The sequence below is a fragment of the Punica granatum genome, chromosome 2, assembly GCF_007655135.1.
Source record: "Punica granatum isolate Tunisia-2019 chromosome 2, ASM765513v2, whole genome shotgun sequence".
Classification (NCBI taxonomy): Eukaryota; Viridiplantae; Streptophyta; class Magnoliopsida; order Myrtales; family Lythraceae; genus Punica; species Punica granatum.
Window position 1 is genome coordinate 33,346,401 of NC_045128.1, and position 27,928 is coordinate 33,374,328.

Below are 27,928 nucleotides of genomic sequence, written 5' to 3' on the forward strand. Positions count from 1 at the left end.
TTATTCATGCAGTAACGGAGAGTCTTGCATGACTCGGATCATGATCGTCCATCATGCGTGGATTTGGCGGATAGATGGAATGGCCGTGAATCATGATGACCGATACAATGACACTACACGAGCATACTAGACTTTCCGATGTAGTTAAACTGCTCATAGTATATTGAAAACACCTCGTGACCCCATCAAAGTAAAAAAGCTCATAATATACTATCGTGGATTGATTCAAGTTGTTCGACGCTTATTACGCTAAAGCAAGATCTTAAACAAATTTAGACAATTTTTGCTAAGATTAGTCGGGACTTAATTGAACTTTTGGATATCAGAATTCGCACCTAAAAAAAGAAGCTCATAATATATTGAAAGCACCACGTGACCTAATCAGTCCCGAAAAAGACGAATCATTCATTTCTAGTCGACATGGCTATTTTCATGATAATGATTTGCTAATTCAAGCCCTCCCGTAGCTATAGATCCACTGTGATTAAGCAAGAAAGAGATCAAATCCTTCAATTTGAAGATATCGGACGGAAGCTCCCATTTCAGAAACATAAGCCCGGTGAAAAAGAGAGTGGTTGGTGTAGGTAATCATGCAAAAGTTCGCAAAAGAGATTACAGGGGACACATAACTTATTCAGCTCGCACTCGGTTTGATACATATGACGAACAATACGCCTGGAAAACCTAGCTCGAAGAGAGAAAAGGCCTGCCCTATCTCTCTATATACGATACGCTCAGATATGAGTACGACTCCCCTGTATTTACAACGCTACTGTTGGTTGTTGGCTTCTGGACTGCTCAGGCACTTTCCTTCTCGTAGACGTTGCTCGCATATTTCCAGTTAATGACCTTCCATATGTTGTTCAGGTAATCGGGTTTCACGTTCTTGTACTGAATTCAAGATGATAAGAGAAGGATCAGACACAGGGAAAAACAGATCACTGCTGCAAAATGAAAGGGAGTGAAAATTTCTCAAGGAATGGGTTAACAATCACTAAAAAACGCAAGAATAAAATCTAATTAACAGAACAACCAGAAACGAACTTCGTACTAACAGACTATGTCATGTCTCGATTATTCACAAACCTAATAGTAAGCATACGATCGAGCCACAACATATACTAGACATAGCTAATCAAGACATTACTTCCTTTGAACCTCCTCATTTCTTCCTTCTCTAACTCACATTTTCATCAGCATGTCCGAGGAAAAGAACCGAATTTCCTTGTTCTACAGGACAGGGTACATCGACACAAGAAATGGGATATACTCAACCCGATGTTAAATACGAAATACGGCATCGTGGAACAGAAAATCTTGTGCAATGTCGGGGTTGCAAGCAGACACTTCTTCAAGACAACTAAAGGCAGAGGTACCGAAAACGAACCAACATTGCAAACGGGGTTTATGAGTACCTGCAAGTAGTAGGCATGCTCCCAAACATCTAGGCCGATCAGAGGAACCAAACTCGGTCCTTTCGTTACGAGGGGATCCTGGAAAGTAACAAACAAACAGAAAGAACTGATTAGAAAACTCGGCACGACAAGAATTCTCATACATACGGTGGATAATGATAAAACTACAGATAGCCAACCTGATTGGCAGTGGTTTCAACCACAAGTCGCTTCAGTTCTTTGTCCACGCCGAGCCACTATCACCCCGATCGATCGAGAACAAAACGAACCTTCAGCTCCGATGCAGAATGAAGGGGGTGCAGTAAAGCAAAATGAGTAATTTACAGCCGACGGCCGACTTACCACCCATCCTGAACCCTGCAGAGCTGCGCCTTCCGCGTTCATCTTCTGCTTCAACGACTCCAATGACCCGAAGTCTGTGTCGATAGCCCACCCAAGAGAACCTCTCGGCGGCTCGCCGCCTCCTTCCTGCAATGCTTGGAGTTGGAGAGCAAATAAATAAGTCCCCCAAGAATCATCTAAATTGAAGGCATCATGGAAAATGATCTGAATTTGCAAGAACTCACATTGACGGGGGCCAGATTCTTCCAGAAGATCGAGTGGTTGATGTGACCACCACCGTTGAACTTGAGGGCGCTCTGGAGCTTGACGACGGTGGAGGGGTCGCCGCGGTTCATGGCGTCGTCGAGCTGCTCGAGAGCCTTGTTGTAGTTGGTGACGTAGGTCTGGTGGTGCTTCTGGTGATGCAGCATCATGATCTCCCCGCTGATGGTGGGCTCCAGGGCTCCATAGTCGTACGGCAGGTCCGGCAGCGAGAATGTCTGCAGGCCTCGAGTGGAGAGGAGAAGACGACCTATAGGCAGTGGAGCTAAGGAATTTCTGCTGACGAGGTTACGGAGACTGAGAGCCATGGCTGAGCTCGGCGAGGCGAAGCGGAGGAAGAAGGGGGAGGAGAGGAAGGAAGAACAGAAGTGACAAGGGCGCGGTGCGTCTACGAAATACAGTGTGCAACTCGCCAAGAAAAGCAGACACGTGTTGCCGAGGAAGGTGGAGACGCCACGCAAAGCAGAAAGATTCCGGATCGAATTTTCGAATTTTCGACTTTAGGACTCCATCTTCCCTTTATTTAAGAATCCAGCCCTCAATTTTCTCTAACATTCCATATTGATCCGTCCTAGTTGGGCTATAATCCCGATATAGCTTGTTTGATGGCGGGTTATGAAAGGGTGAATTATGGAGACTTGTAATTATAACCCTTCACAACTCTTCTTGATCCGCGGCTCAAAGTAGTAATTAAAGTTGCTTCGATATTTGAACATGAGATCACCATAAGCAAGGGCCATATTGACAGCTTATGGTCCAAGGGTGGGGGGAAGGCCTGATCAACGAGAGACGGTCCTTTTTATCAGATTCGTTAAGGTTCCAGGCATAACGCGGTTCCAGTTCAGTCATTGCTCCGACATGCGGCTTTGAGACCCGGAAAATCGACGCACCCTTTCTTAGCAATAAAGATGAGGAGAATAGAAACTCTGGTCCAGTGGATCATAATTGACCCGAGAGAATAACCTCATTGTACGCTATAACAATATAGAAGAGTCTTCCCTGGATAGTCAACATCGCGTTTATCGGTGCCTATCGAATTTCGGTTGGGCCATTGGGACTTACCAATTGACAGCACTCTCGACGCCACTAATGGCGCTACCAAGCATTAAGATAATTAATGGAGTCATGCCAAGTGAATTAGTTGTTGCTGAATTCTGTGATTCGTGAAAATGAAAATTATAAATGTCTTGGAAAACTGACATATTCACAGCAAACATGATGCTCCACAATGAACTCAAAAGAATTACTCTTCTTTGATCTTTGGCTTGTTCTAGTTGGGGGAGATGTTGCCTAGACATAGCCGTCTAGATCAAGATAATACTGCATGCAGTACCCAACAGTAAAAGATCTTTAGGCAGCTTTGGAAGGTATACCAGAGTCCGAAGAGATTGATGCGCTCGATTATGGGATCTCAACCTCGAGATGTTTTTGGCCTCTAAGCAGCTATGTGTCCTAGCCGGCATTTAAACCTGGCCATGTAACAGTTCCCCATTAGCCTCACATATTTGATCTCAACAGCAGAAGAGATGGACCAGACGGTTACAAACTCGCATGGCTCACATCCCATGCCATGCTTGCGAGTTGCAATCTTCGTACCTGTTGGTTTACACCTGAGGTTGTCTGCCAAAACTATGTTGCTCCCAGCAGCTAAGAAGTCGAACAATACAACTAGTGAGTATAAAAAGGAATATTTCTCTAAAGAGCACTGCTTATGACACATGTACATCCGACCCGCATAGATTGAATCAATAGAGGCCGTCCTAAAGCAAAATTCGTGAAAAATGACAGATTCTGAGACCAAAAACAGACCATTGAATATGTTACCCTGTCTTTTGTAAAAGCACTATTCAATCCTATCCCAAAACAAAGTGGTCCTAGGCCTGTCTGTTTTTGTTTCCTTCTGTTTTAAATTTGTTCCCACTCTCCAATGCAATGCAACAGTCCTTTCTTTTCGTTATTCACCCCTCATAAAATAGGCTCCGAAAACAAAATATCATCAGCGCACTTCCAAGCAGACACATAATGGTTCCAAAAAAATAAGGTTTTGCTCCCTAAATAAAACCACTACGACTAACCTGCATGGAGGCGGGACTATAAATTTGTGATGAGGAGGAAGCAGGTGAAGCTCAAATTTACTGCATCTGAGTCCCCCTTACATGGACAAGGTAACTTCTGCGGTTTCCTCTGCAGCGGCAACAAAACCATCTCTGCCTGCACAAGATTATCCGAGTAATGAAGAAAAAAACAGCAGGAAAGGTGAAAGTAAGAGCTGCATTTCTGGTCCTCCCTGTCTACTGTTGGGTATTCAGGTAACATTTTCCTTAGGAACCCTTCACATTCTCAAACCAGAAGTTTGAACTCTTACCTCATTTCAGGAAACCCCGTTAGAGCCTAAGAACATCATTGCACCCTCCCCAGCATACACATGTTTCATCATCACATCGCACTCAGTGTGGAGATCTTTTGGTCATTATGCTCTCTGTGAATGGGAATAGGTGCAGGAAGAAGCACGAAGGAGTGGAGAAGCTCCTTTTCTTTCTGTAGGATTTGCAGCATTATTTGTGAAGATATTACTCTCTCCTTTTCACAGAAACAACAAGCAGTACAAAACGTAGAGTCCTCCATGTTCTGTAAAAGTTTACACCAGTTTTCGGTTAAGTACATAATATATTGTCATCTAGGGCCGCTTCATTCTGCAGCTTGTGAGCACTGTTATGTTTAAACAGGACGTCTCAGGAGGCCAAGTAAAAAAGGAACAACAAGGGGTATTACTTTCTCCCCTTTTCACAGAACCAACATGCAGCACAAAAAATAGACTCCTCCCTGTTCTGTAAAAGTTTACACCAGTTTTCGGTCAAGTACATAATATATTGTCATCTAGGGCCCGCTTCATTCTGCAGCTTGTGAGCACGACGTCTCAGAAGGCTAAGTAACAAAGGAACACAAGGGAGGTCCCCACCACTCCTTATCCTCACACTAACTACACATATAATAAAACAGAATGTGGTCCCCCTGCCCAAATTGTCCACTTTATGTCTGGAAATTCCAAGCAAATGGGAAAAGTGTTCCTTCCCTCTCTTGCAAAAACACATCCTATTCCTATCCTCTCATAACAACACATTTTACATACGAAATTCCCAATAGGATTGACCTGGTGATTAAGGAGTGTGACTTCCTAGGAAAAGTCCCAAACTTAAGTCACCTCACGAACCATGCAAGAGGAAACTCCCTATTGAGAAACCTGCACGGCCTGTGTGGCTGGACTGACCTGTTCCGTGGGCTTGCAGGGTGTTCACATGGACCATGGGGATTATGGGCGAAGCCCGGAACCCCCCGTAAAGGGAAAAAAAAAAGGGAGAGAGAGAGAGAAGAAGAAAAGAAGAGCTGTTGGAGGATGCAAATCTACCTTCTCCTATATTAAATTTCTTCGAGAGCAAGAACCTTTGCCCTTAGTGTGCTCATTTCATTGAAACAATTCATACTGTTAAGCCATGAATAAAAAACCACAACTTCCTAGGATTATCCTAAGCTTTTACAAAATTTCCAGAGGTTCTTCAATAGTTTCAAATATTAAAAGAGCGGTTAAATTCTCCATGTTGGTGTTTTTGCCTCTCGTTAATCATTGCGTGCATTGGCATTCATCATTATTTCAACCCACGGGTGAAGGTAAGTTTCGAGTTACAAACAGTAAACTACATCTTCCTCTAAAAAGCATAGGCTTTTAAAACAGTTGGTAGTTATTCTTTCAGAGTTTCACACTGTTCGAAAGAATTCTACATCCTTCTGAAAATTATCCATTTCACGTGTTTTCTAGGACATCTATACAAAGAAAAGTTGAGTTTCCCACGACATGACATGACTTCCCTTTCCCTTAGAAGTTGAAAAATATCAATTGGAAGAAAAATACCTTCGCCCTTATCCCTTTTCTGACCCATTAAAACATGTAGACTTCACCAGAAAAATGAACATGTTATAGCAGGTACAACTTCATTTCACAGTGAAAATTGGGAGAAGTAACAAAGAAAAGAAACCAAAGATTGAAAAAGGAAATATCTTATGTATAAAGCAATCCCAGGAAGCAAGACTGTACATCACAGAACTAATGAATAGAGGAAGAAAAATACGAGGCTGAAAAAAAAAAAATCCCATGAAGCTTTCATAGCTCTACATTTGGTTATCTATGGCCCATTTAATTCAAACTTTGAGAGGCTTTTCAATTGAAAGAATGATGAGAAATTCTCCAACACTGAAGGCATACTTAGTGCAAATAAACAGAGATAACTTAGAAATCAACATATGAAATGCAACCACATATTATAGTGATTGGTGAATGACATTCTAGCACCTTTCAATTGTTTCCTATCAGTTAGTAGTACTTTTCCACAAGAAACATAGTAACTTTTAAATCCTCCTCTCTATCCCTGTAGTCTCATTTCATATGTTGATTTCTAACTTTTAATTTAGTGTTTCCTAGTATATAGGCAATCACGGTCTTCCTATACACTAGGAAGGCTGCTCTGAAGACGAAAGTAACATTCACATTTTACCATCTTTGCCTAATATACTTTGCATTATTAAGTTTTGGTTTTGTTTTCACTTTGCAATTTGCAGCAAACCCTTTCCTATAAAATTCCAGGAAAACATCTTTTAATCCTTTCATGTTTGCACAAATATATAGCTCATGGAATTATTTTTGGAATCCTTCTTCATCTAAATGACATAAAAAATTACATCCTACAGTAGGCAACACAAGAATTTATGGTGAACCCTACACTTACCAGTTTATTTGAACCCTATGCTTTTATTCCATGTGATTCCACGAAAAGACTGCATGTTTCTAAAAGAGCAATCAATAGACTTCGAAATAAGAAACTTGCCATGAAAGGGGTTAATTTTCTAAAACTTTCCATGTCAATTTCTAATTGCATGGCAATCACCGGTCAGATAATCAGAAAGCAAGTTTCTTTCCTCAAAGAAGATATATCTAAATACTAAATGAGGCGTTTGGTTTCAGAGTTAAAGTAACTTTGATTTTGATTGTGGAAAAAGACAAATGTTGTATAGTGTGTTGAGTTAAAGTTAAAGTTGACTTGGGAAATGTGTATTTTTGTTGTGTAGTGGGTTGAGTTAAAGTTAAAGTTAAAGTTTTTGCGATTTTAATCCTGAAAACAAACGGGCCGATCCTGCTCAATAGGTTTAATTATTATTTGCATCCTCAAGTTTCACCTTTGATCATTTTTGCACCTCATGGTATAAATATCACTAACATGTGATGACAAGAAATCCAAAGTCAACGCAAGCTTCACCTTGTAATCTACTTATTGAAAGTCAGTAATTACTAACTGTGAAAATTAAAAATCTCTTAAGACTCTTTTCAAGACCAACCAACCATGCCATGTATTTGTTTCGGATATTTATGATAATGGCTTATCTGGCTTGCTACATGTAAAGCATGCCTTATTGCAGTGCAACAAACTTCTCACAATTGTGATCACTATGGTAAATTTATTTTAGAGTAAATTGGAGAGTGATTGCCTTTAGTGTCAAAATAAATACGACAGAAAACAACAAATCGAGAAGGAAAAGCTAATCTATTAAAAATAATTTCATTTATTGCATTTCGTTTCTTATTAAATGGCAAGGTCTAACCTCAAGGGGTTCAGTATTGTGGTTCGAGTCTTCACCTGGTGTGCTATAACACCTTGGTCAAGGACTCTACTCCTGCTGAATGCAAATAACCTTTCTCGTCAAGCAAGTCGCCCATAAACAAAAGCAACCTAGAGGTATAAAAAAAGGTAAGAGGAGTAGGAACAAAGAGCACTCTGTGACTAAAAAGAACAGTAGGAACAGAGAGCACTCTGTGGCTTTAATTTTGCAGCAGTCGACTTTCTTGGTTCTGCGCTGAAGATGGTAATCTTCTGCGCTTAATAGCAATATGTCATCATATCAATTTCCACTGTGCTTTCTCATTCTGATTTTCTTAGCTCATTTATTTAATGGAACTGCAGGTGAAACAGGAGTTGGCATCTCTTTGTAAAACCGCATTCCTTGCACTGTTGACAGGGCTGTTCCTTTACTCCAAGAACATCATCTCCATGGTTTTCATGGGGCAATTAGGGAACACTGAGTTGGCTGGAGGGTCACTTTCAATTAGCTTGGCAAACATTACATGCCACTCAATTATGAAAGGCCTAGGTGTGGGGATGGAGCCTATATGTGCCCAAGCATATGGGGCTAGACAATGTGAAGTACTCTGTGCAACCTACAAAAGGGCTATCTGTCTCCTCCTTGTTATGGCTTTCCCTATCTCGCTTTTGTGGCTAAACATAGAACCCGTTCTCCGGTTGTTTGGTCAAGAGCCACAAACTGTATACGTGGCACAAATTTACTTAAAATACTTGGTTCCGGATTTGCTAGCGCAAGTTTCCCTCGTGCCTTTGAGGAACTTCTTGAGAGCACAAAATCTGAATGAACCTATTACTGCGGCTGCTGTCTGTGCTACAATCCTTCACATCCCAATAAATTACACTCTCGCAATATACTTGAATATGGGAGTAAGAGGAGTTGCTCTAGCCTCCGCATGCTACAGCTTTTGCTTAAATTTGGTTCTGATAGTCTATCTTATCCTATCACGTACACCACTGAAGCCCTGGGAGTGGAAAACACAGTACATGTGCTCTGAGGGCTGGTTATCTCTACTTTCTTTTGCAGTTCCTAGCCTTTTCTCCACTTGCTTGGAGTGGTGGTGGTATGAAATAATGATGCTAATGTGTTGCATGCTTGAGAACCCACCGGCCAGTATTGCTTCGATGGGAATTCTCATACAGACAACAGGATTTATATATGTGGTCCCTCATTCGTTAAACAGCGCCTTGTCAATGCTTGTTGGCCAGAATTTGGGAGCTCAGAAACCTGCGCTAGCTCGAAAAATAGCCATCATTGGACTGATAATGGCAGCTATTTGTGGACTGTTTGCTCTTGCTTTTACAATTGCAGTCAGAAACTTGTGGGGGCAGATGTTCACAGCTGAGCCACAAATTCTCAGCCTGGTATCGGCTACACTTCCTATAGTGGGCCTCTGTGAGCTTGGGAACTCTCCACAGACAGCTGCGTGTGGGATTTTGAGCGGTTCTGGTCGCCCCAAGAGGGGCACTATTATAAACTTGACTTCCTTTTACCTGATTGGGTTTCCTCTTTCATGGCTCCTGAGTTTCAAGCTCAACATAGGGTTCGTAGGGCTCTGGTATGCACTTGCTGCTGCTCAGGCTTCGTCAGTGTGCATGATAGTCTACACTCTAGTTCGCACTGATTGGCAGGCACAAGCAGAGAGTGCAGGAGAGTTGATCCAAAGAAGGCCCCAAAATGAAAACAATGACTTGGAAGAGAATCTTCTGAATGGAGGCTAATCACAAGATGAAATATCCAGACATATTTTATATGAAAAAAGCTCAGTCTGTACAGTCCTTTTTTTCTTTTTCCTTTTTAAGGTCCCTTCTTCCATGCTGTTCTTCTTGTGGTTTATCATATGAATGAGAAGGAAAACTTTCTTTTATCCATTTTTCTGTTTCCATATGTATTCTTGTGCTCCTATCTTCTGCTCTTTTGGATGGAAATACCATAGAATGAGTAGGATGAGTTGAACTGATCAATAGACTGCACAAAGTTAATAGGAGAAAAACGTAATAGTTAGTTAGAAATTAGTTAGTTAGAAGAATGCCTCGGAGGTAGAGGGGGGAAACGACGACGATGAGGCCACTTAAGTGAAAAATTACTTATATGGAGAATGAAATTTAATACATTAAGTCATTTTACTCCATTGAACTCTATCTGATTTGTCCCTTCAATTGATTCTTCTTCTTAACAAATATTTTACTACCTTTGACCAACTTTCAAACACTTAGTCATCAGTAAATGAACAGCCCTAAGATCCAAACACTTGAGCCTATCTGGCCATATAATATTATGGATATTCCCAACCTGAGAGTTTTTTTTTTTTATTGATGAATGTCAACATATGCTCATTAAACAAAAGGCACCAACATTAACAAGGAAACAAAGAAACAGTCGTGACTAATTCAGAATGCACATAACGGGACAAAATACTGGATGTAAATCTAGAGAAAACAGCATTTTCTTCAAATGAACAATTTTCTTCTGTCGGTTGGAACGAACACACTAACAGTTATATGGAATTGCCTGATAATATCAATTCTGCTGCCAGCAAATGCTAAATACTTTTCAATGTAGGAAAGAATATTCCGCACCTTCTCGGATGGGAGATGCAGACCATTGGAGTTATTGTTCTTCAACACGGGGTCTGTTGATTCAATCAAAATAATGGGAGGACAGAGTTTCCATCCAGTTCCATCTCGTCAGATGATGGAATCAATGGCATCCAAGCATTCAGTTCCTAGAATCTACACAGATTAGATGATGGAATCAGTGGCATCCAAGCATTCAGATTAGAAGCAAAAGCATGTCATGTTAAGAGCATATAATGAAAATGCTCATCAGGTAAAAATATTACTAAAATATGGCCAAAAAGTCTGGATAACACCAGGCACACTCTCATTATCATGCTATAACAGAAGCGTTTTTTCAGAGGGAGCATACAAATTGATATACTATCCATATCAACCACCACACAATAGTATGTTTTGTATATACATTTATAGGGCTAAGGTTGTCCCAGCAGCAAAGCTTATGAAGACTGGAACCACCATAGTTCCATTCTAGAGAAACATTAACCATTTTCAGCATTATCAGTCCGCATGCCATGTACCTAAATCAAATGAAAGGAAGAGAAGCAATTACGAGAAATTCACATTGCTCGGGAACTCTAGAACATTATAGCACTTTGTGTGTGTAATCATCCATTGATCTCTGGCAATCTAACAGACAACTGCAAAGTAACTTAAAATGAAGCTAAGTCAAATGGAAGGAAAGCAACCATGCACCTAAAGCCCTAAGGAAAGTAACTTATGAAGAAAGCAACCAAAAAGCCCAAAGCTATAACTGTTGCAGTTCAATTTGGGTGGTTTCTACTTCATGGGCTGAGATGGATAATAGAATTCTTTAGATCCCATAGGGTATTTTGAATTCCCTCCAAGCTTCTCAATGAAATTAGCCAACAAATTTTACCCTTGTAGCAGTACAAATATAATAAAGACCGGCAAGAGGATGATAGCCCATCAACTTTATGTGCAGGAGGGTGACAATGAGGACATTTGATGCCAGTTCCTATCCAATAAAATGTTAAGAGATCTCCACCATAGTGATGAAATTTACACATTAGAAATCATTCAGCAAAGCCAGATATTGCTAAAGAAATGAACCACAAAAGAAGAAGACACTCAGATTTATTGAATGAATTAGGGAGGAATCCCAAGATTCAGATTCATGGCACTAAATTAGATTCCAATAGCCACGTTAGAATTTGCCATTGCACCTTACGTGAAAGGACTAGAATAGTTCGGGAACAATGCCATAGCTTTGATCTTGAGAATACACGGTCTGAAAATTCATGTTCAAATAAACTGCTTCACGGTATGGAACCCCAAGCAAGATAAAAGTGTTATAAGGAAATCATTCAAAATAACTCTCTTAGTAACTATTAGAGTATATTGTATATATGGTGACAATATGTAATTCGGGAACAATATTTGTAACTTACAGGGAGTTCGCAATGAAAGATCTCGGCCCATTACACTTTTTCCTTGGGGTTCAGGCAACTCGAACTTCTACTTCCCTATTCCTGTCCCAGCAGAAGTACATTAATGATATCCTCACAAGATTTGGTCTTCATAATTCCTCTCCCGTCAAAACTCCATTACCAACCCGTTTCACACTGTCAGTGACCGAAGGAGATGTCTTATCAGATCCTTCTGAGTATAGGAGATAGTTGGGGCACTACAATATATAACCATAACCCAACCAGATATTTTCTATGCAGTTAACCTGGTTAGCCAGTTTATGCAGGCTCCACGAATCACACATTTACAGGCAGCTAAATGCGTCCTTCAGTGCTTGTGCGGCACATCCTCACATGGTTTGCAGCTCCGACGGTCACGAGACCTCCAAATCACCGCCTACACAGATGCAGTTGCCGTTCCACTACAGGCTATGCCATTTTTGTCGGGCCCAACCTTATCTCTTGGCAGTCCAAGAAACAACCAATTGTATCCAAGAGCTCCACCGAGGCAGAATATCGGGCTCTTGCATATGCTGTTGCCGAGACCCTCTGGCTACGTCAGCTAACTTCAGACATTGGACTTCACTCCCCCAGTCCAATTATAGACCACTGTGATAATATTAGTGTCACCTACCTTACAGCAAATCCTGTACAACATGATCGCAGCAAATGCATCGCTGTCAACTATCACTTTGTTCGGGAGAGGATTCCTCGAGGAGATCTACTTGTTCGCTAGTTCCTACATCTTCTCAACTTGCGGACATTTTGACAAAAAATGTCTCTATCTCGACGTTTCAGTCTCACCAATCCAATCTGCCGGTGTCGTGCACCCCCAACAGATTGAGGGGGGCGTATCAGTGTATATTGTACATATGGTGAGAATATGTAATTCGGGAACAGTATTTGTAACTTCATTTGATACTTGTACCATTCAATATTATATAATGAAGTCACCCACACATTGCGGGCAGGTTGCCTTTCCCAAAGTTTGTAGAGTAACCTATGAAATCATAAATTAGCATGGAGAGAATAAATCACGCGAGTGCAGAACTGCACTCTCTATCTCACATCACAATCTCTGGAGGAAAGCAACCATTCACATTTTCAACCCCCCAAAAAAAAAAACCTTTACTTTGTCATGGATCAGAGTCTACCAGTCAGTGCAATCAAACTCGTGAATTCCTTTATGAACATGGAGCCTTAAAGCTAATTGCTACCCTCTAACATGCAGATATTCAGTAATGGAGTAGAAGAAGAAACTGAACAAGTAACACGGACCTGAAATTCGGAAAGAACGAAGCAGCAACCCACTCTTACCATCACATTCGCTCAAAACAAGAATTCGCATAATCATCTGCGTACACAAGCTTCTGAAGCCGAAGAGCGGCGAATAAGTGGAAATGGCATCGGATGCAGCTTACGAGATTCGTTCTACTAAGAACTTATAGCAGAGCTCGCAAGCTTTGACATTGCAGGGGAAGAGTGGGATGCTGCGAGGGAACAGTTCCAACGGAGAAGAAGAGAGGTGGAATCGGATCAATTCAAACCCGCCATTTTTCTTAATTTCTTCCTATTTTTTATTATCATTAATTAATTCAGTGGACTGGGCCCAGTTCTAATTGGGCCGCAACTCAAGCCCGATAGACTATTAGGCCTTAGGTTGGAGGCCCATTTATCAACTATGGATGCTCTTCGCCTTGGTGAAATTTCAAACGTAGCTTTCATCAAAATAATTGAGACGTTCGACATTCACTTCATTGTCTTAACGGAAAAAGAAAAATGAGACATCGGGCATTGTGACATTTCGATAAATTGACCATACAAGCAGGGAAAATAAAATCGACAGTGCATAAAAAAGAACATTTCATGGCCTTAAATTATTTCAAAATCAAAGGCGACCAATGGAATATCTCACTTCTTGAATTTCTATGACCCACAAGACAAACCCTTCAATCTTATATATATAAAAAAATCTACAATGTAAATAAAAGACTCGCGTTTATATTTATAATTGCCTAGCGGGTGCCCACGGGGCCACCTCAGCAATAGCACTAGACACTAATTCAATCCTTCTCCTACCCTACATTATATTTGTTTTTGTGGCCGCTCCGTTACTTGGACCCGTATTTTATGCCGAGGTGACTAATAGCCTCTGTCATATGCGGGCCTCCGAATGGATTCATCGAAGAGACACTGGGTGAAGCGAATCGGAGCTGCCCCGCACCGGGGCTTCCGCATCCTAGAACTGACCCCCTTCGAATGTCTGCCCGAACTGCCAGCCAGCCGGTGCGACGTTGTAGCTGGTCACGGTTCTGCCGTCGCTGGTGGTCACCTGGAAGGAGAGGCTCTGGCCGTTGAGGTAGGAGTTGCTCTGCCAGTTCTGGCCCCAGTTCCGGGACAGGGTCTGCCATCCGGTCTTGGACCCCTTGATCGACACGGAGTGGATGTCTCCTGCGCCCGCAACGTTAGTGATCAGGACCAAGTTGAAGTAGGAGTGGCCATTGATGGTGAACCTTAGCCCTCCTTTCTTCACACAGGGCACCCTGTCAAGAAAGAGACCAACAATTCGACTCCCATGTCAGATTTCATTCATTTGATGAACATGGTTAAAAATAGGAGTTAACTTCATCGAACATAAGTAAGTACCTTCTGAAAGAGACGGGGACGATTCCGGCTCTGTACTGGGCAATCTGCAAGAAGGCAGGCTCGGCGAGGTCGAAGTGCTGGAGGGGAGGGTTGCACCAGCCGCCATTGTCATTGGCCAAGGCGTTGTTCGGAGGGCAGAAATTGGTGGCAGTGACGGTGAGGGTCCCCGGCAGGCACCACTTCGGGTCGTCGCCGCACCTCATCTCATAGCAGGCCCCGCAGCTCAGGCCGTTGTTGAACAGGGCAGTGCTCAGGGCCGCAGTGTTGGTCCCGTATCCCTGGCTGTACAGGTTACCGTATCCACATGCTCCTCCTGTATGCATGCAATGAGTATTCAGAACAACAATTAACCAATATGTATCATGTATTTGCAAATGTGTAATTAAGATAAAATTGGAAATTTTTTAATTTTAAAATATACTTACTATAGCCCCTTGACGTACTCATGAAAGTCTTGTGTAACATATATTTGAAACGACATTGTGTCATAAAACTCAATAAAAAATTATTGAGAAAAGGATTATAATGCAACAGCGCATATCCTTTATCTAACAAACAAGTAAGAAGTTCCGTATTTGATTCTCATGATAAGACTACCGGTACTATTTATTAGATATTAATTTTTAATTTATTGTACTTCCATTGTAATCGAAAATATTCTATTTATTCTTCTAAAAAAACATCATGTCAAATACACATAATATTTTTAGTTATCGTCACACAAGCAAAGTCATTTGAAATTTTGTAATTGATGTAAACATTTTCTTGTCTTTTGGTCAAATGAAATATTGGACTTTGATGGGATCATTTTTCTTAGTGAAATGATGGAATGGCCCAAAACGGTCCAAATATGGGACGTCTTTGGGGGAGTATTTCGAATTCAATGACTCGATTCATGGAACTTTCTCTCTGTTTTCTGTTTCTTCATTGAAATTTTGCTCCGATTAATCTACCCAAAGAAAAGGTCTCTATCCAACTTTAAAAAGAATTTATAAAAAAAAAAAAAAGGAAGAAGGAAAGGACTTGGTTTCAACAGTTCAACCGAATGGTTACTTGCTGGCAGTATTAGAGTTGCTGGACATACCCATTGTGCCGGATGCATCTCCGCCACCGTAAAATGTGGCGTGACCGCTCTGCCACCCTCCATTGTCACCATAAGCGCCGAGAAGGCATGAACCGAGCACGGAGAGCAGGACCAATAGAGCCGAAATTCTCGCCATGTTAGTCAGTCTCGGGGTCTCTCTATAGCTTAGAACTACAGGAGGAGGGAGTAGTTGAAAGAGAGGATAGAGATTTCGTTGCTAAGTGTGGGAGGATTAGTACGAAGGCTTTCGCCTTTTATAAGGAACGGAATGGACACAACAAGTAAGTGAGAAACCACAAAAAAAAGAAAAAGAAAAAAAGACGCAAGTAAATTAATTAACGTTTACAAAAATAAAAGGAAAAATGAAAGAAAGAAAATTTTGGATTTCGAGAGTATTAAGGTCGTTGACTCGTTTGCAGAGCATCAAAGAGCACATGCAAATGTTCCAGTCGGACCAACTGCTGAGCCCCATTGGGTCCCACCAGCACATGCATCTCTCAACCGTCTACCGACGTATCCTTTTCTCCGTATTCAGCAAAATAAATAAATAAATAACTTATCCTTTTCTTTTCTTTTTTTCATATAAACATATTTAACGTGTATATCACACGATAATATTACAAATTAATAAGAATTTATTATTATCAAAAAAAAATTATTGTTAACAGAAATAAAATTTCTGATATGTCTTACGACATAATGTCTTGTGATACAATCTGTTATACACTATACATTCCCGTGTCTTGGAGTTTCGCACTATTGACTTGCAGTGCTCGTGTCTTGCAAGTTCACGGAACATATAAGATTGGCATGCCGGTCATGAATCTGTCCAATACGAAGTATTCTCCCACGTGTCTTTATGGTAAATCAAAATTACACTTTTATCAAGACATTTACCATCCTTACGACGATAACCCATTATAATGATATATTTATTTATTTTTCCCCCCTTCTTCACAATTTTTTCCCAATTACGTGTGGGTAAGTCAAATAATATGTTCAATTTTTCCAACCGTGAGAGAGAAGTCGATATTCTAAAATATGTTTATGACAAATTGTTTGTCGGGAAGTTGCAGCAAATCGAGGCGATCATTTTGGCGGTGTGTTCGTGCTTTTTCTTGTACTACATCTGAGACTGACTGAGTCAGTCCAAACCTTTTGGTCATCGGAGGAAATTAATCAGAGCATATAGTCTAAAACCTTATCTATAACCATTCTCATAACGTTGCATTCTAGTATGAAAACCGCACGCCCGATTCAGGTTTCTCGGATTCCTCGGCCATGTGGGACGACGATGGATAATGCATTCGGTTTTTCTATCATTCTTCTGTGAAAAAATGTCTTTTAACAAGTTTCATCGAATCTGTAAATCTTCTTTCGATAATAAAGCCACCTCCTTCGAGGCGCAACCCGATCTACTTAGAAGGCACGCAGGTGCGATGTTTCCAGGAATGACGTAAGAGGGGCACTGCATATGTTATGCGACCGTGAATGGACCGATCGGGATCAATGAACTATCGAGATAAAACCATCGAGATAATGCAATAAATGCCACATATTGATAGGGAAGAAACTCTTCCGAGAGGGACTCGCCCCGTTGTGTTTTCTTTGCTTCTTCGAACTGCAATCCTAGAGCTTTATTCCAGCTGTATTTTTGTTGCCTTTTGATTTATCTCGTTGGGCGATTATCCTCATATTGTAATAATCGAGCTCTTTAAATCCAATTTATGTGAATATATTTGATGTGACGAGAAAATCGCGAGAGTAATAAGCAGAGTTTTGCATCCACAGAGATCATAAAACATCTACAGAAAATGTCATGTTGGATTCAACGGGACGTGCATCAAATCAACTCTTCTGATTGATGTAGCACGTACCACGAGTACTTTTACATATGATGATTTACGCTAGAAATATTTGATGTGAATAATTAACGGGTTAATTACACTGGTGGTCCAAAAAATTTTAATAATGTATCAGGTTGGTCCAAAAATTTTTTTTTGCTACTTGATGGTATAAAATGTTTTAAAATTGTAACATGATAGTACAAATCGTCATCTCGCCGTTGATGCCGTCAAACCGTCCTTTATAATACTGTAAATTTTATACCATCATGTAACTTACGTAAAATATTTTGTAATATTAAGTTACAATTTTAAAATATTTTACATCATTATGTAACGTCCTACAAAAATTAATTTTGCACCATCAGCGTCGGCTTGACCGCGTGAATGACGAGATGATGGTTTATACTATCATGTTATAACTTTGAAATATTTTGTACCATCAAGTAGTAAGGAAAATTTTTTAAACCAATATGATATATTATTAAAATTTTTTAGACCACCAGTGTAATTTATTTATAATTAAAAGGGAAAGTATATAGGCGTAGCTAAATTAATTTGACTGGACTGTGCTGTACCGATCTATATTAACTACCCTGCATTGACATTCCCACCAGAGCTTGGACCGGGCCGGGGGAAGGCCAACTGAATTAGTAACCACCACATTTAGCAGATGCCTCGAGTCCCACCCTATGCTCCCATTATTGACTCTGACAGCATTCTAAAATTTAATGTCAAACAAAGCTTTTCAACCATATTGAAATTAGAAGCCCGTGAGCTCGGGTTTAGTTTTCGTGTTGGATAATGATTCAAATCGACTTGATTTTATATAATAATTGTAAATGTTTACGGATATATTGATGTGAGGAAATATATATATATATATATATATATATACATATGTATATATGGAAGTAGATGAGAAAATTAAAAAATCGATATATATATAATATATATAGTTGTGAAAGTAGATGAATAATTTATTATTAAAAAATTAATTATAAAAATAATTAGAAAAATATTATTAAATTAGAAAAAAATAAAAAGTAATGATTGTATTGATGAATTGAGAAAAATAAAATTGAGCTGAGTTAAGTAAGATTATTAGTTAAAAAACAAACGAAAATTGATCTCCTAATAGTTTCACACTAATTATCAAGAGCAAGGTCGAATTTCTAGTAATACAGAGCTAACACTTACTAACTTCCATGCGAGAGAATCGAGTTCGAGTACAAGTATTACCGGTTACTAGGGCTACTATAAAAACCGACCTCGTCCTTGCTTATGCTGGACATGTAACTAAAACTCTTAAAAATTGTTTTTATTTTTATTTTTAAAGATGTTTCATTGTACTATATCTATAAACCTCCCATACAACAGAAAAAAAAAAAAAAAAAAAAAGAAAAGAAAGGATGTTGAGGTTTTGAGTGTTAGTACATATGATTGATTACCATACACTCTAACTTGCTATCTTCGATGTGAGGTATGTATGTGGGAATCTCTTTCTGTGTAATCTCAAGCTCAATCGAAACTGATTGATGGTATTGAACAATTTAGGTCAAACTTGGAGTGCTTGTGCAGGCACATCGAACTCATGCACATTAGATATTCATCGCGTGTATGACTCAATAGGTAATTGTACGTAATACGAATATCTTACTTAGTTATTCGATTCTTGTGAAAAGAAAAAGTTGGAAAAATAGGAATAAGACAACACGAATTTGGAGTCAAATAATGGAAGTTGCATGCATTGAAATAATTGATTGCTTGTTGGGAGGAGAAGGTTTCAGATACCAAATTGATGTGGGCATCACAACTGCAATAAACTAGATAAATCTCAAAAAAGTCTCCTCGTCACTTTCACATAATATATCAATAATCGGCCGCCCCTTCACCAATCAAATCAAATATAATTACATTATTATATATTATATATTTCATTATTACTGTCGCAGACAAGACATGCAATGCAGTCGTAAAGACACAAACAAACTGTAGATAACGATTTCAAAAAGGTTGATAAAGAAAAAACCAAAATCCTCAACTGTGTTAGTTTTTGTCATTACTCATATCGAAACGCTAATCTCGGTGTATTTTAATCGGCTTATGTCTGCACTAAATGCGTCTTTATCTCTTTGTACCGGGAAAATGATACATTTATGTTAGGAAAATGGACTATAAAAGTATAAAAAAGAGTGTAGCGTAGTGACATATACTATCATCTATTGATATAGAGATAACATATTTAATATCTGATGAGACTATCCGTATCCATTTATTAATTATAAATTTTTCTTTTATTATATTAGAATTTGATATTTCTCTGTAACTGAAAAAAATAGACAAGGAAATTATTTACAGCTAACTGTTTACGATGATGACCGCTCGCTCGTTTCCATCAATCAATATAAAATTGCAGAATGTGAGTAGGATGTTGTTCTCACGGCATTTTAGTAAATGTTTACACTCGATTACGTGGAGGCACATGAGACGACCAACGGTGTGCAAGCAAATAAATTTTGATTAGCTTTGATTGCGTGGGCTTGCTTGGCTGTTTTATGGGTTAATCATTAAACATAGACACAATCTCTTTCCCTAATCACAATGACTTATTTGTTTAATGTTTGCTCTTTTCAGTTGTTCGGCTGTCTTATGTGTAAAGTGGATTCGAACTCGGAATGGGGCCCAGCCCCGGAAGAAGAAATTAGAGAAGGAAATCCGAGATAGGGGACCCGCCATGTGAGCAGCACATGCAGGACCCGGGCTTTGCGGTTCCTTAATTCATGCATCGTTCTCACAATCACAATCTGTTTTAGTACAGGCTCTCAACTCTCAAGTCCGACTTATCCCTCTAACCAAAAGAAAAAAGGAAAATTGCACATACGTTTTATTGGTAAACCCGATTTTCACCAAGTATGAATTCCGCATGAGAAAATTGATATTTGGATTACTTGAAAGGTAAATCTGTAATTGAGACTTGATACAGTAAATTCTATGTACTTTCCGTAATTTTCGGATCCTAAATCGATTGATTTATTGGTGCGAGCAGTTCGATTTTTCGTTTATCTTTTGGATTTGTTTAGACTAAGGTCATGGAAAAGAAGCGTATGAAAGTCCAAATTAATGTGATTCGATGGAGGGGGGAGTCGGTGCAGATTGATAAGTCAGAATTTGTGGGCTCTCTACGACATCTTTTTTTTTTTATTTTCTTTCTAACGTGTGGGTGTTTTGTTTTTTTATATGCAGAAGCTGTTCTTAATTGCCAAATGCCAAACGACAAGGTGATATCCTGCCTAGGGATGATAAATGTCTGCTGCATAAATACATATAAAAAAAGTAAAATAAAAATCTCAAATGGAGAAAAAGAGAAAAAGCAAAATAAAAATAAAAATGGTGATACTGCAATATTTTCTTCTCCGAGAATTGCTATGAAAAGGACGCAATTACTGACTACTTTTATCTACTTTCGTTCGCATTTCAAATGGAAAATTCACACAGAATTTGCGTTGAGAATCCGTCTCATTTTTCTCCTTTTTTTTTTCCCTCTCATCATCGAGGAAAGATGCACGAAAAAGCGATGAAATATATATTGCACTAGCGAATTTTTAAAAGGAGTGAATAGATTTCGGAAGTCGTCATCTTAAAATTCGTGATATATATGTATATATCAAAATGTCATATAGAGGAAGAATGGTTTCAAACCAATAATGGAAAAGATGGCAATGTTTTCTCCCCAAAATAGAACCATTTTTCTTTTGCCTCCACCCAAAATGGAGAAACTCTTACATTTACATATATTGAGTATATGTCACAAGTCAATAAATATTTTCCAATTCAGCATAGGTCTTTAGAAATATCACAAAAAATATATTATTAACAAAAATAAAAAATTTTCATGTATTTTGTAACATAATATCATGTGATACATGTTAGGAAAATTTCTGGATCACTCAGAGAGAGAGAGAGAGAGAGAGAGAAATCACTCGACTAATATACGTGGTTCTAGACAGTGAAGTCTATACATCCACGGGCAAGACTCCGCGCACAGCTTTCTTCTTATTCCTGGCAACGAGCACGAGAGATTACAAGGATGTTACACCTCCCTAAACCCTGACAGAATAGTTTCAAAGGAGCACCCTAATATCCCCATACGGTAGGAAACTAAACCCCGATCAAATTAGAAGATAATTCCTAATAAGGATACACAAGAAATCTCCAAGAATCTAGATTATTCTTTGAGTCTCTTTACGGGAAATTTGCTTTAGAATATCTTATCAAATCAGGAATGTATCCCCTATCCCAACAATATGTTCGTGATATACAATACATTCTCAAATAATATTATTTCATTTTCATATTTTTTTACCCAATTTATACATTTCTTCTTCATTATTAAAAAAAAAAAAAAGGCTAGTAGTGGGATACTCTAGTATGGTCCAGATTGAAGATCCTTGAGAAAGGAAGAGGGACAAAGTTGTTCAAACTGAAGAACAAGAGCCACAAAGGGCATGTGGATCCTATCCATATGTCGTTTGCTGGGCCACCACCGATGGGAAGTTCCCTACACAGGGGTTTGTCCCAAAGTCCCCACTCGTATACACATCCATCCCCAACATGAACTATGGAATTAAGGAGCTATGTCCACCATATGATAGGTCGTTTTCAAGTTGGTCCGGTCGAGCGGTCGAGTCGATACTGTGGCCCATCATAAAATGCAAGACCATATATGTAGGTTGATTCACTGCCCATAGTAATCAGATGGGCGCGAGTAGCCAGAAGAGATGGTATAGACAGAAATGAAACCAATGATGAAGATTATGAATCTCATAATGGTTTCAGACTTGAAAGTCTCGTAATATTAACTACGACCTGGAGATTTTCATAAGAGAACTTATGAAGCGTTCGGACAAGATCAGAGAATAGGTGACCGTAGACAGCAACTAAAGACAAGGGCACATGAGTTCTTGAAAATGGAGTGCCACAAAAACGAGAAGCCCTTCCATGTGGCATTTAAGAGGATGTCTTCAGAGGTAGGCCACATTGATTTAATGGTCATACAGAAAGGGGTGACAGGTTATTCATGTTTGGCCACCGCACTGGCACGAGGTCCATGTCTCTGTTCTTGGTGAAACCACGGGCTGAAATAAAATCATGTTCATAATCTCGCATTCCCATTCACTAGTCAAGGACCGAATCGGGGACGGTACCTGTGTATGATCTTGCTCGAGAATTCACATACAACAAAGATAAATATCTGTACGATTCGATTCAAATGTGACAAATTGTTGCTTAGAAAATTTCAGGTAGTACGGTTCTGAAATTAAACTAAGGGAGCATCTACGGTTTGAAGGACCAGGACTTGCCCCTCGCTATTCGTTGGATCATCTTGAATGATCTTCTGCTCAGTCCTTGGATGGAACAAGTAATAGTTACTTTTTTCGATTACAAGGGAGGCTCGTGAAACTGGTACAATAAATTATAAAAATATTAATAGCTAATAAAATGGTATGAGTAGTCCTACGACGAGTATCAAATCTATAACCTCTTAGTTATTAGGCGAAAACGTGCGCTACGCTACTTTAGGTCGATAAGATCTGGGAAAATTGTCTGAGCCTTCCGTTGTTCCATCTTGTCCGCTATCAAGGTTCCTACTTCCAAGTTTTAACATATTGTTTGGACCAAGAAAGCACTTATATGGACCAAAATTGGATCACATTCACATGGAATGTTTGGACCAAATAACTAAATTTTGTTCACAAGCCCAATTATGCCCAGTTGCGCGGGCACCTGGAGCGCCCGTGAGCCAAATTTACTGAAGAAATTTGATCCTTTCTCGTTGAGCTCGGAGCTCTCCCGTGCTTAGACTTGAATAGCTCGAATAGCTTCACTTGAATAGCTCCAATAGCTTGCATTAGCTTGCATCAGTAATCGAGTTTTCTACCTAAAACGATTGCACCCTTAATATTAAGAAAACCCATTCATAAAGTATGAAAAACATGATCAGGTTTCTTCTAACTATTCTTCCCTGGTCCAGGGCCAATTTAAACATTTCCAGTAGTGGTACTCGGTCTCCTAGTCGATACCATGTATCATACAACTGACGAGTCCTCTGGGGTTCGTTCACTATTTCAAGCACATTTCCTCTTTAAGGTTTTCAGTTTTGAGTTCCAATTTGAGTTATTCAGACCAAAGTCCAAAAAATGAACTAAACTGTGACCAACCTTAAGTAAGAAAAATAATCATATAAGAGTACGCAATGCAGAAAGGTGAAACAGGACAACACACCGGGACAGGAAATACAATTTCTCTAGTTGTTTCAACTCCAATCCTCTGTTAAACATCATTAACAGCTTGCCAACAAATGAATCTAATCCAAAACAAGACAGAAGCCACGAATTCTAACGCCCAAACTTATGACGAAGAAAGCTACACAAGACTAACACCCAAAAAATGGCCCAAAAACCCCACAAAGAATCGATTCTTCTTAACAAATAAATGCCCCGGATGAATGGTCAACAAGTTTCTGTTAGTCTATGAACAATCCAATGAACGAAGAACGGGCTTGACTCACGATTTAAATTACAATGTGCTGCTACTCTCACTGGCTGAGATCGAGGGCCCCTCAGACTTCACAAGAGGGGAACCCCTGCTGCTGATATCAAGGCCCTGTAAACGGCCGAGAGGGTCCTGCTGCATCATCTCATTGAAGGCCGCATGGGAGTTGGGCTGAACCATGAAAGGGTGCTGGTGTGGACCCCCGCCTACCATGTTGTTGGGTTGGAGCATGTGGAACTGCTGGACTTGGTTGAGCTGTTGTGGCTGAGGGAAGAAGGCCGGCTTGGCGTATGGGATGTGGTGCATCCCGAGGTTGTATGTGTCGGTGGCTGTGATTGGCTCCCCGGTGGCTATCTTCAGCCTCTCCACTTCTTTTTTCAACGCTTCATTTAGAGCTGGTCACATGGTTATATGGCAAAACAAAGCAGTTAAAACTAAAAGAATAAAAATCCGATGAATTTGGAAAACAAGTTAACACACTGAACACTTATTGGGTTGTACACTAGATGTTATTGTATATGGAAGATAAGCAAGATGAAGGCATAAGCTTTGACGCAGAGGACAATTGAACAGGACAGGTGTAAGGAAAAGGTTTGCCATATCCAAAAGTATAGACAAGGGACCAAGAAGTTAATCATGCAAGTCAGACCAAGAAAACAATCATGCAAGTCAATCATTGAAAGCGGCTACCAGAAGGAAAAGAGTGTGAAAGCAATGCTTTAATTACTACATCATCATAATGCATGAAACATACCATCACGTAGCTGCGCTTGCTGTTCCATAGCCTGAAGTCGAAGCTTAAGCTCTGTGTTTTCAGCAGTCAAACCAGTCGTGTCTCTCTGAAACACAAGACAAGAAAAGAAACCAATGATTTTAACAGAAAAAGAAATACGAAGCTTTCAAATAATTGAAGTTCAATCACTAGTTTAATCGTTATTCATCTAACGATCTGGCATATAATGCAATCAACCATGACAGATAGAGCAAGCATCTTAGCATCGTACAACTCAATCTAAATATTGACCAACCAATTAATTAACATCAAAACATTTACTTGGGGATTTATCTGTTTTCACCTGAAAAACATACACTTGAGGATCAAATTACTAACAGATCCCACCATATTATCTTGAACATACACTTGGGGATCAAATTACTAACAGATCCCACCTTATTATCTTGAATTAAAACTGGAGATCACTTCTTAATCCCTGACCATGGCTGGTTGAAGTATTAAGAGTCCAAGTATTAAGATTTATGTCATGAACCCAAACAATCAAGTTTCAATTTTGATGTAAAAGTCTCATTTCTCAATATTTTTTCAAGCAACCGCCACCTGATATTAAGAAAGATAATGTGTGACCACCATAGATGAAGCCAAGCTGTTAAAACAGGGGGCTTTGTATCAGGAGATGCAAATTACGGAAAGGAACTGTAGTTTGGTTGGGTGAAAGTAATAAGGTCTACCAAACGTGGGAGCGACAAAAGCTTTACGGAAGAAATTAATCAAATGGCCCTTCCATGCAACGAAGTAGTGACTACAAAAAAGGGGTCAAGCAAATTAGACCAGAAGTTATTCCGGTGAAGCATTTTTTCCAGCTAGGACTATAAAAATCAGAGGACAAACCTGAAACAATGTAAGCTGTGCAGAGAGAGTAGTTGCTTCCGTTTGAAGAGTCTGGACTTTTCTCTCGAGCTCCGAGATATACCTAGCTTTTCTCTCTTTTGAGCGAGCAGCAGACTGTCGGTTTGCGAGAATCCTTCAGTAATAAATGATGGAAAATGTTAGAGACAGGAAGGCAGGAAGAAAAGAAACAGTATATGTCCATCCAAGTGAAATCTACTCTAGCTTATCAAAGGGAAGATCTAAGCTCAAACAGAGCAAGATGCGAGCTGAGGACAACAAATGAAGATTACTTTCAGTTAATTACCATTACTGCTACCAGCTAATCATGAATTTAAGCACGAGTAAGACGGGAAACTCCGTTCAATATTGTTCTTGCCAGCAACCTATAACCATGTTTAAGTTGCATCGTCCTTCGTACATACTTGGAGACTCGACTCGAACATAGCTTTCCCACAATTATTTCATTTTAGAAACGGGTCACTTTGAGCGTCAATTTCATGCTATCATTATCACAAAGTACATTTCAAAATTCCTCCAAGTCCTCATATCACAGTAAAGTCAGCTCATAGGTTCATATCAGACATAGAAAACCTCATTTCGAGGTTGCAGGATCCATATGCTTGATTTCTACATCAAGAGCTAAAAGATTCGACCCAGCGGAGAAAAAGAAAACACTACCCAAACATATTCTAGTAAACGACGAAGACATTTTGCCCACTCAGAGTTTCCAATTCACTCTGGTCAGATTTAGAGCATCCATGAATGACGAACGAACCGAGCAGAATGCTTAATGCAGGCAGCGGGAAAATTTGAAAGAGGAACAGTGACCTCTTGGCTCGTTTGGGATCGATAGTCCAGAGCTCGGCAAGCTTATCAGGAGCCATGGCCTTCTTCGCCTCTATGCTCTCCAGGATGGAGGACCCGTCCACGGAGTTGCTGTACCGGTGCCTGGTGGACCGGACGCAGCCGCCGCCCTTCTCCTGGGGGTCCGGGGCTGGCTGGGAGCCGGACGCGCCTGCGGCATTGTCGGGCTTGGGTTGGTCGGGAGGGGGAGGGGCGGGGCCTTCCTCGAGCTTGCAGCCGAACTTCTCGATGTCCATGTAGGTGCTGAGGAGATCGTCCTCGGATCCGCCGCCGAGGTCCTCGAAGCTGCCGGAGGGGCCATTGTCAAAGGGGTCGGGCCCCAGATCCAGGTCGTCGGGGATCCGGAAGTTGACCTCGGAGTGGGCCCTCCTGTGGTGCGACCCCCTCGGCGCCGGCATGGCCTGGAATTGAGTCGTCGAGCTCGGCTTCGACGGATCTTGCATCGCCATGAACGAACCAATGCGCCTCTCTCCCTCTCTCTATCTCTCCCCTGTGTGTGTCTCTGTTTTTTTTTTTTTCTCCTGTTCTTCCTTTGGGCAGAGATGGAAGAGGATGAGAGATAGAGAGATTTGGGGAACGTGAAATGGCTCGAAAAAGAAGAGAGAGAAAGGCAGAAAAATGGAGTCAGAGGATTTTCATTCTTTTCTTTTGCCTTTCAACGTTCTCTCTTTCTCTCTCACTTGTCACCATAATCAATCCCTTCTCTTTCTCCCTCTACTCCTCTTGTCTTCTTTTTTTAAAAATAAATTCCGTGTTTTCCGATTTTTGCGAATTAAATTTTCAGCCAAAAATATTGTGTTGCAATGAATTGAATGATTTTCCTTGTTCATGTTTCATACAAAGATGTCTATTTCTTTTCCTAGATTCATACAAAATATGTCGGGTATCAAGGCGTTACCCTATGTTTGGTAAGAGAGGGTTGGTATCACATGTAATGTTCAAATGATTGTCCATACAATACAGTAACCCGATTTACATTTCCAGATTAACGCGTCATTGATCTTATTTTTTGATAAGAGAAGAGAGAAAAAAATTTAATTTCTAAAATGTGAGGAAGGCCTAGGTTGCCCATGGCCTCGGGATCTCTCGTAATGGAACACAGTCGGAGAGTTGGGTACCTCGATCTAATTTCCATATGACTTTGTCGTACTTGTACCTATGATAGATGCAAATAAGCGGAAGAATATGATTAACTTAAGGCGTTTAGTACGTGAGAATCCATGTGAATTTCTAGAAAAGTTAAATTTAAATTTCCTGAACCCAAAAGATTTCCATGTTTGGTTGTGTCATGGCAATCTACATTTTTATTCTCACATTTTCGCTCGAATGAATGTGGTTCCCACCTTGATAGGAATGTGCATTACTAGTAATTTAATTGTCAGGAATCTACCAAACGCCTCCTAAAGAAATGGACTTTTCTCTAGTCCATGTCTGTCTAAGACCCCATTGGCTCATGTAAATTAAGAGGGAGTCAGAATCGGAATGAAACATTTCGATTATAGGTGTTTTGTTTAGGGGAATCGTAAATGAAGAGAGCAAAGAGCTCTTTTGTTGTGGGGCCCGTTGCTCCAGATCGCGTGGGCGGACAGTGGACCACAC

At 40.0% G+C, this 27,928-nt stretch overlaps 3 protein-coding genes and 1 long non-coding RNA gene across 9 annotated transcripts; all 4 read right to left on the reverse strand.

Annotated features, from left to right (window-relative positions):
* Positions 1 to 502: 502 nt before the first annotated feature.
* LOC116198122 (superoxide dismutase [Mn], mitochondrial-like) lies at positions 503 to 2,415 on the reverse strand. The gene is made up of 5 exons (XM_031528466.1): positions 1,982 to 2,415; positions 1,758 to 1,883; positions 1,595 to 1,651; positions 1,416 to 1,493; positions 503 to 891 (listed from the first exon to the last, which is right to left on the reverse strand). The coding sequence occupies exons 1-5, from the start codon at positions 2,324 to 2,326 to the stop codon at positions 799 to 801; spliced, it is 699 nt and encodes a 232-aa protein (XP_031384326.1). The 5' UTR covers positions 2,327 to 2,415; the 3' UTR covers positions 503 to 798.
* Positions 2,416 to 3,155: 740 nt separating this feature from the next.
* LOC116196144 lies at positions 3,156 to 13,305 on the reverse strand. Of its 6 annotated transcripts, none has more exons than XR_004154766.1 (7): positions 11,692 to 13,305; positions 10,686 to 10,800; positions 10,283 to 10,435; positions 4,384 to 4,646; positions 4,094 to 4,229; positions 3,615 to 3,665; positions 3,156 to 3,487 (listed from the first exon to the last, which is right to left on the reverse strand). It is a non-coding gene; the product is annotated as an uncharacterized LOC116196144 (long non-coding RNA). The 6 variants fall into 6 exon arrangements; XR_004154762.1 differs by lacking the exon at positions 10,686 to 10,800 and having other exon boundaries at positions 11,692 to 12,522; positions 12,988 to 13,301; XR_004154763.1 differs by lacking the exon at positions 10,686 to 10,800 and having other exon boundaries at positions 11,692 to 12,356; positions 12,988 to 13,299.
* Positions 13,306 to 13,559: 254 nt separating this feature from the next.
* On the reverse strand, positions 13,560 to 15,676 carry LOC116196145 (expansin-A8-like). Its single transcript, XM_031525727.1, has 3 exons — positions 15,440 to 15,676; positions 14,356 to 14,668; positions 13,560 to 14,252 (listed from the first exon to the last, which is right to left on the reverse strand). The coding sequence occupies exons 1-3, from the start codon at positions 15,573 to 15,575 to the stop codon at positions 13,949 to 13,951; spliced, it is 753 nt and encodes a 250-aa protein (XP_031381587.1). The 5' UTR covers positions 15,576 to 15,676; the 3' UTR covers positions 13,560 to 13,948.
* Positions 15,677 to 23,550: 7,874 nt separating this feature from the next.
* On the reverse strand, positions 23,551 to 27,023 carry LOC116198083 (transcription factor RF2b). Its single transcript, XM_031528406.1, has 4 exons — positions 26,294 to 27,023; positions 25,466 to 25,598; positions 24,593 to 24,677; positions 23,551 to 24,233 (listed from the first exon to the last, which is right to left on the reverse strand). Exons 1-4 carry the CDS (start codon positions 26,776 to 26,778, stop codon positions 23,863 to 23,865), a joined length of 1,074 nt encoding a protein of 357 aa, XP_031384266.1. The 5' UTR covers positions 26,779 to 27,023; the 3' UTR covers positions 23,551 to 23,862.
* Between the last annotated feature and the right edge of the window lie 905 nt (positions 27,024 to 27,928).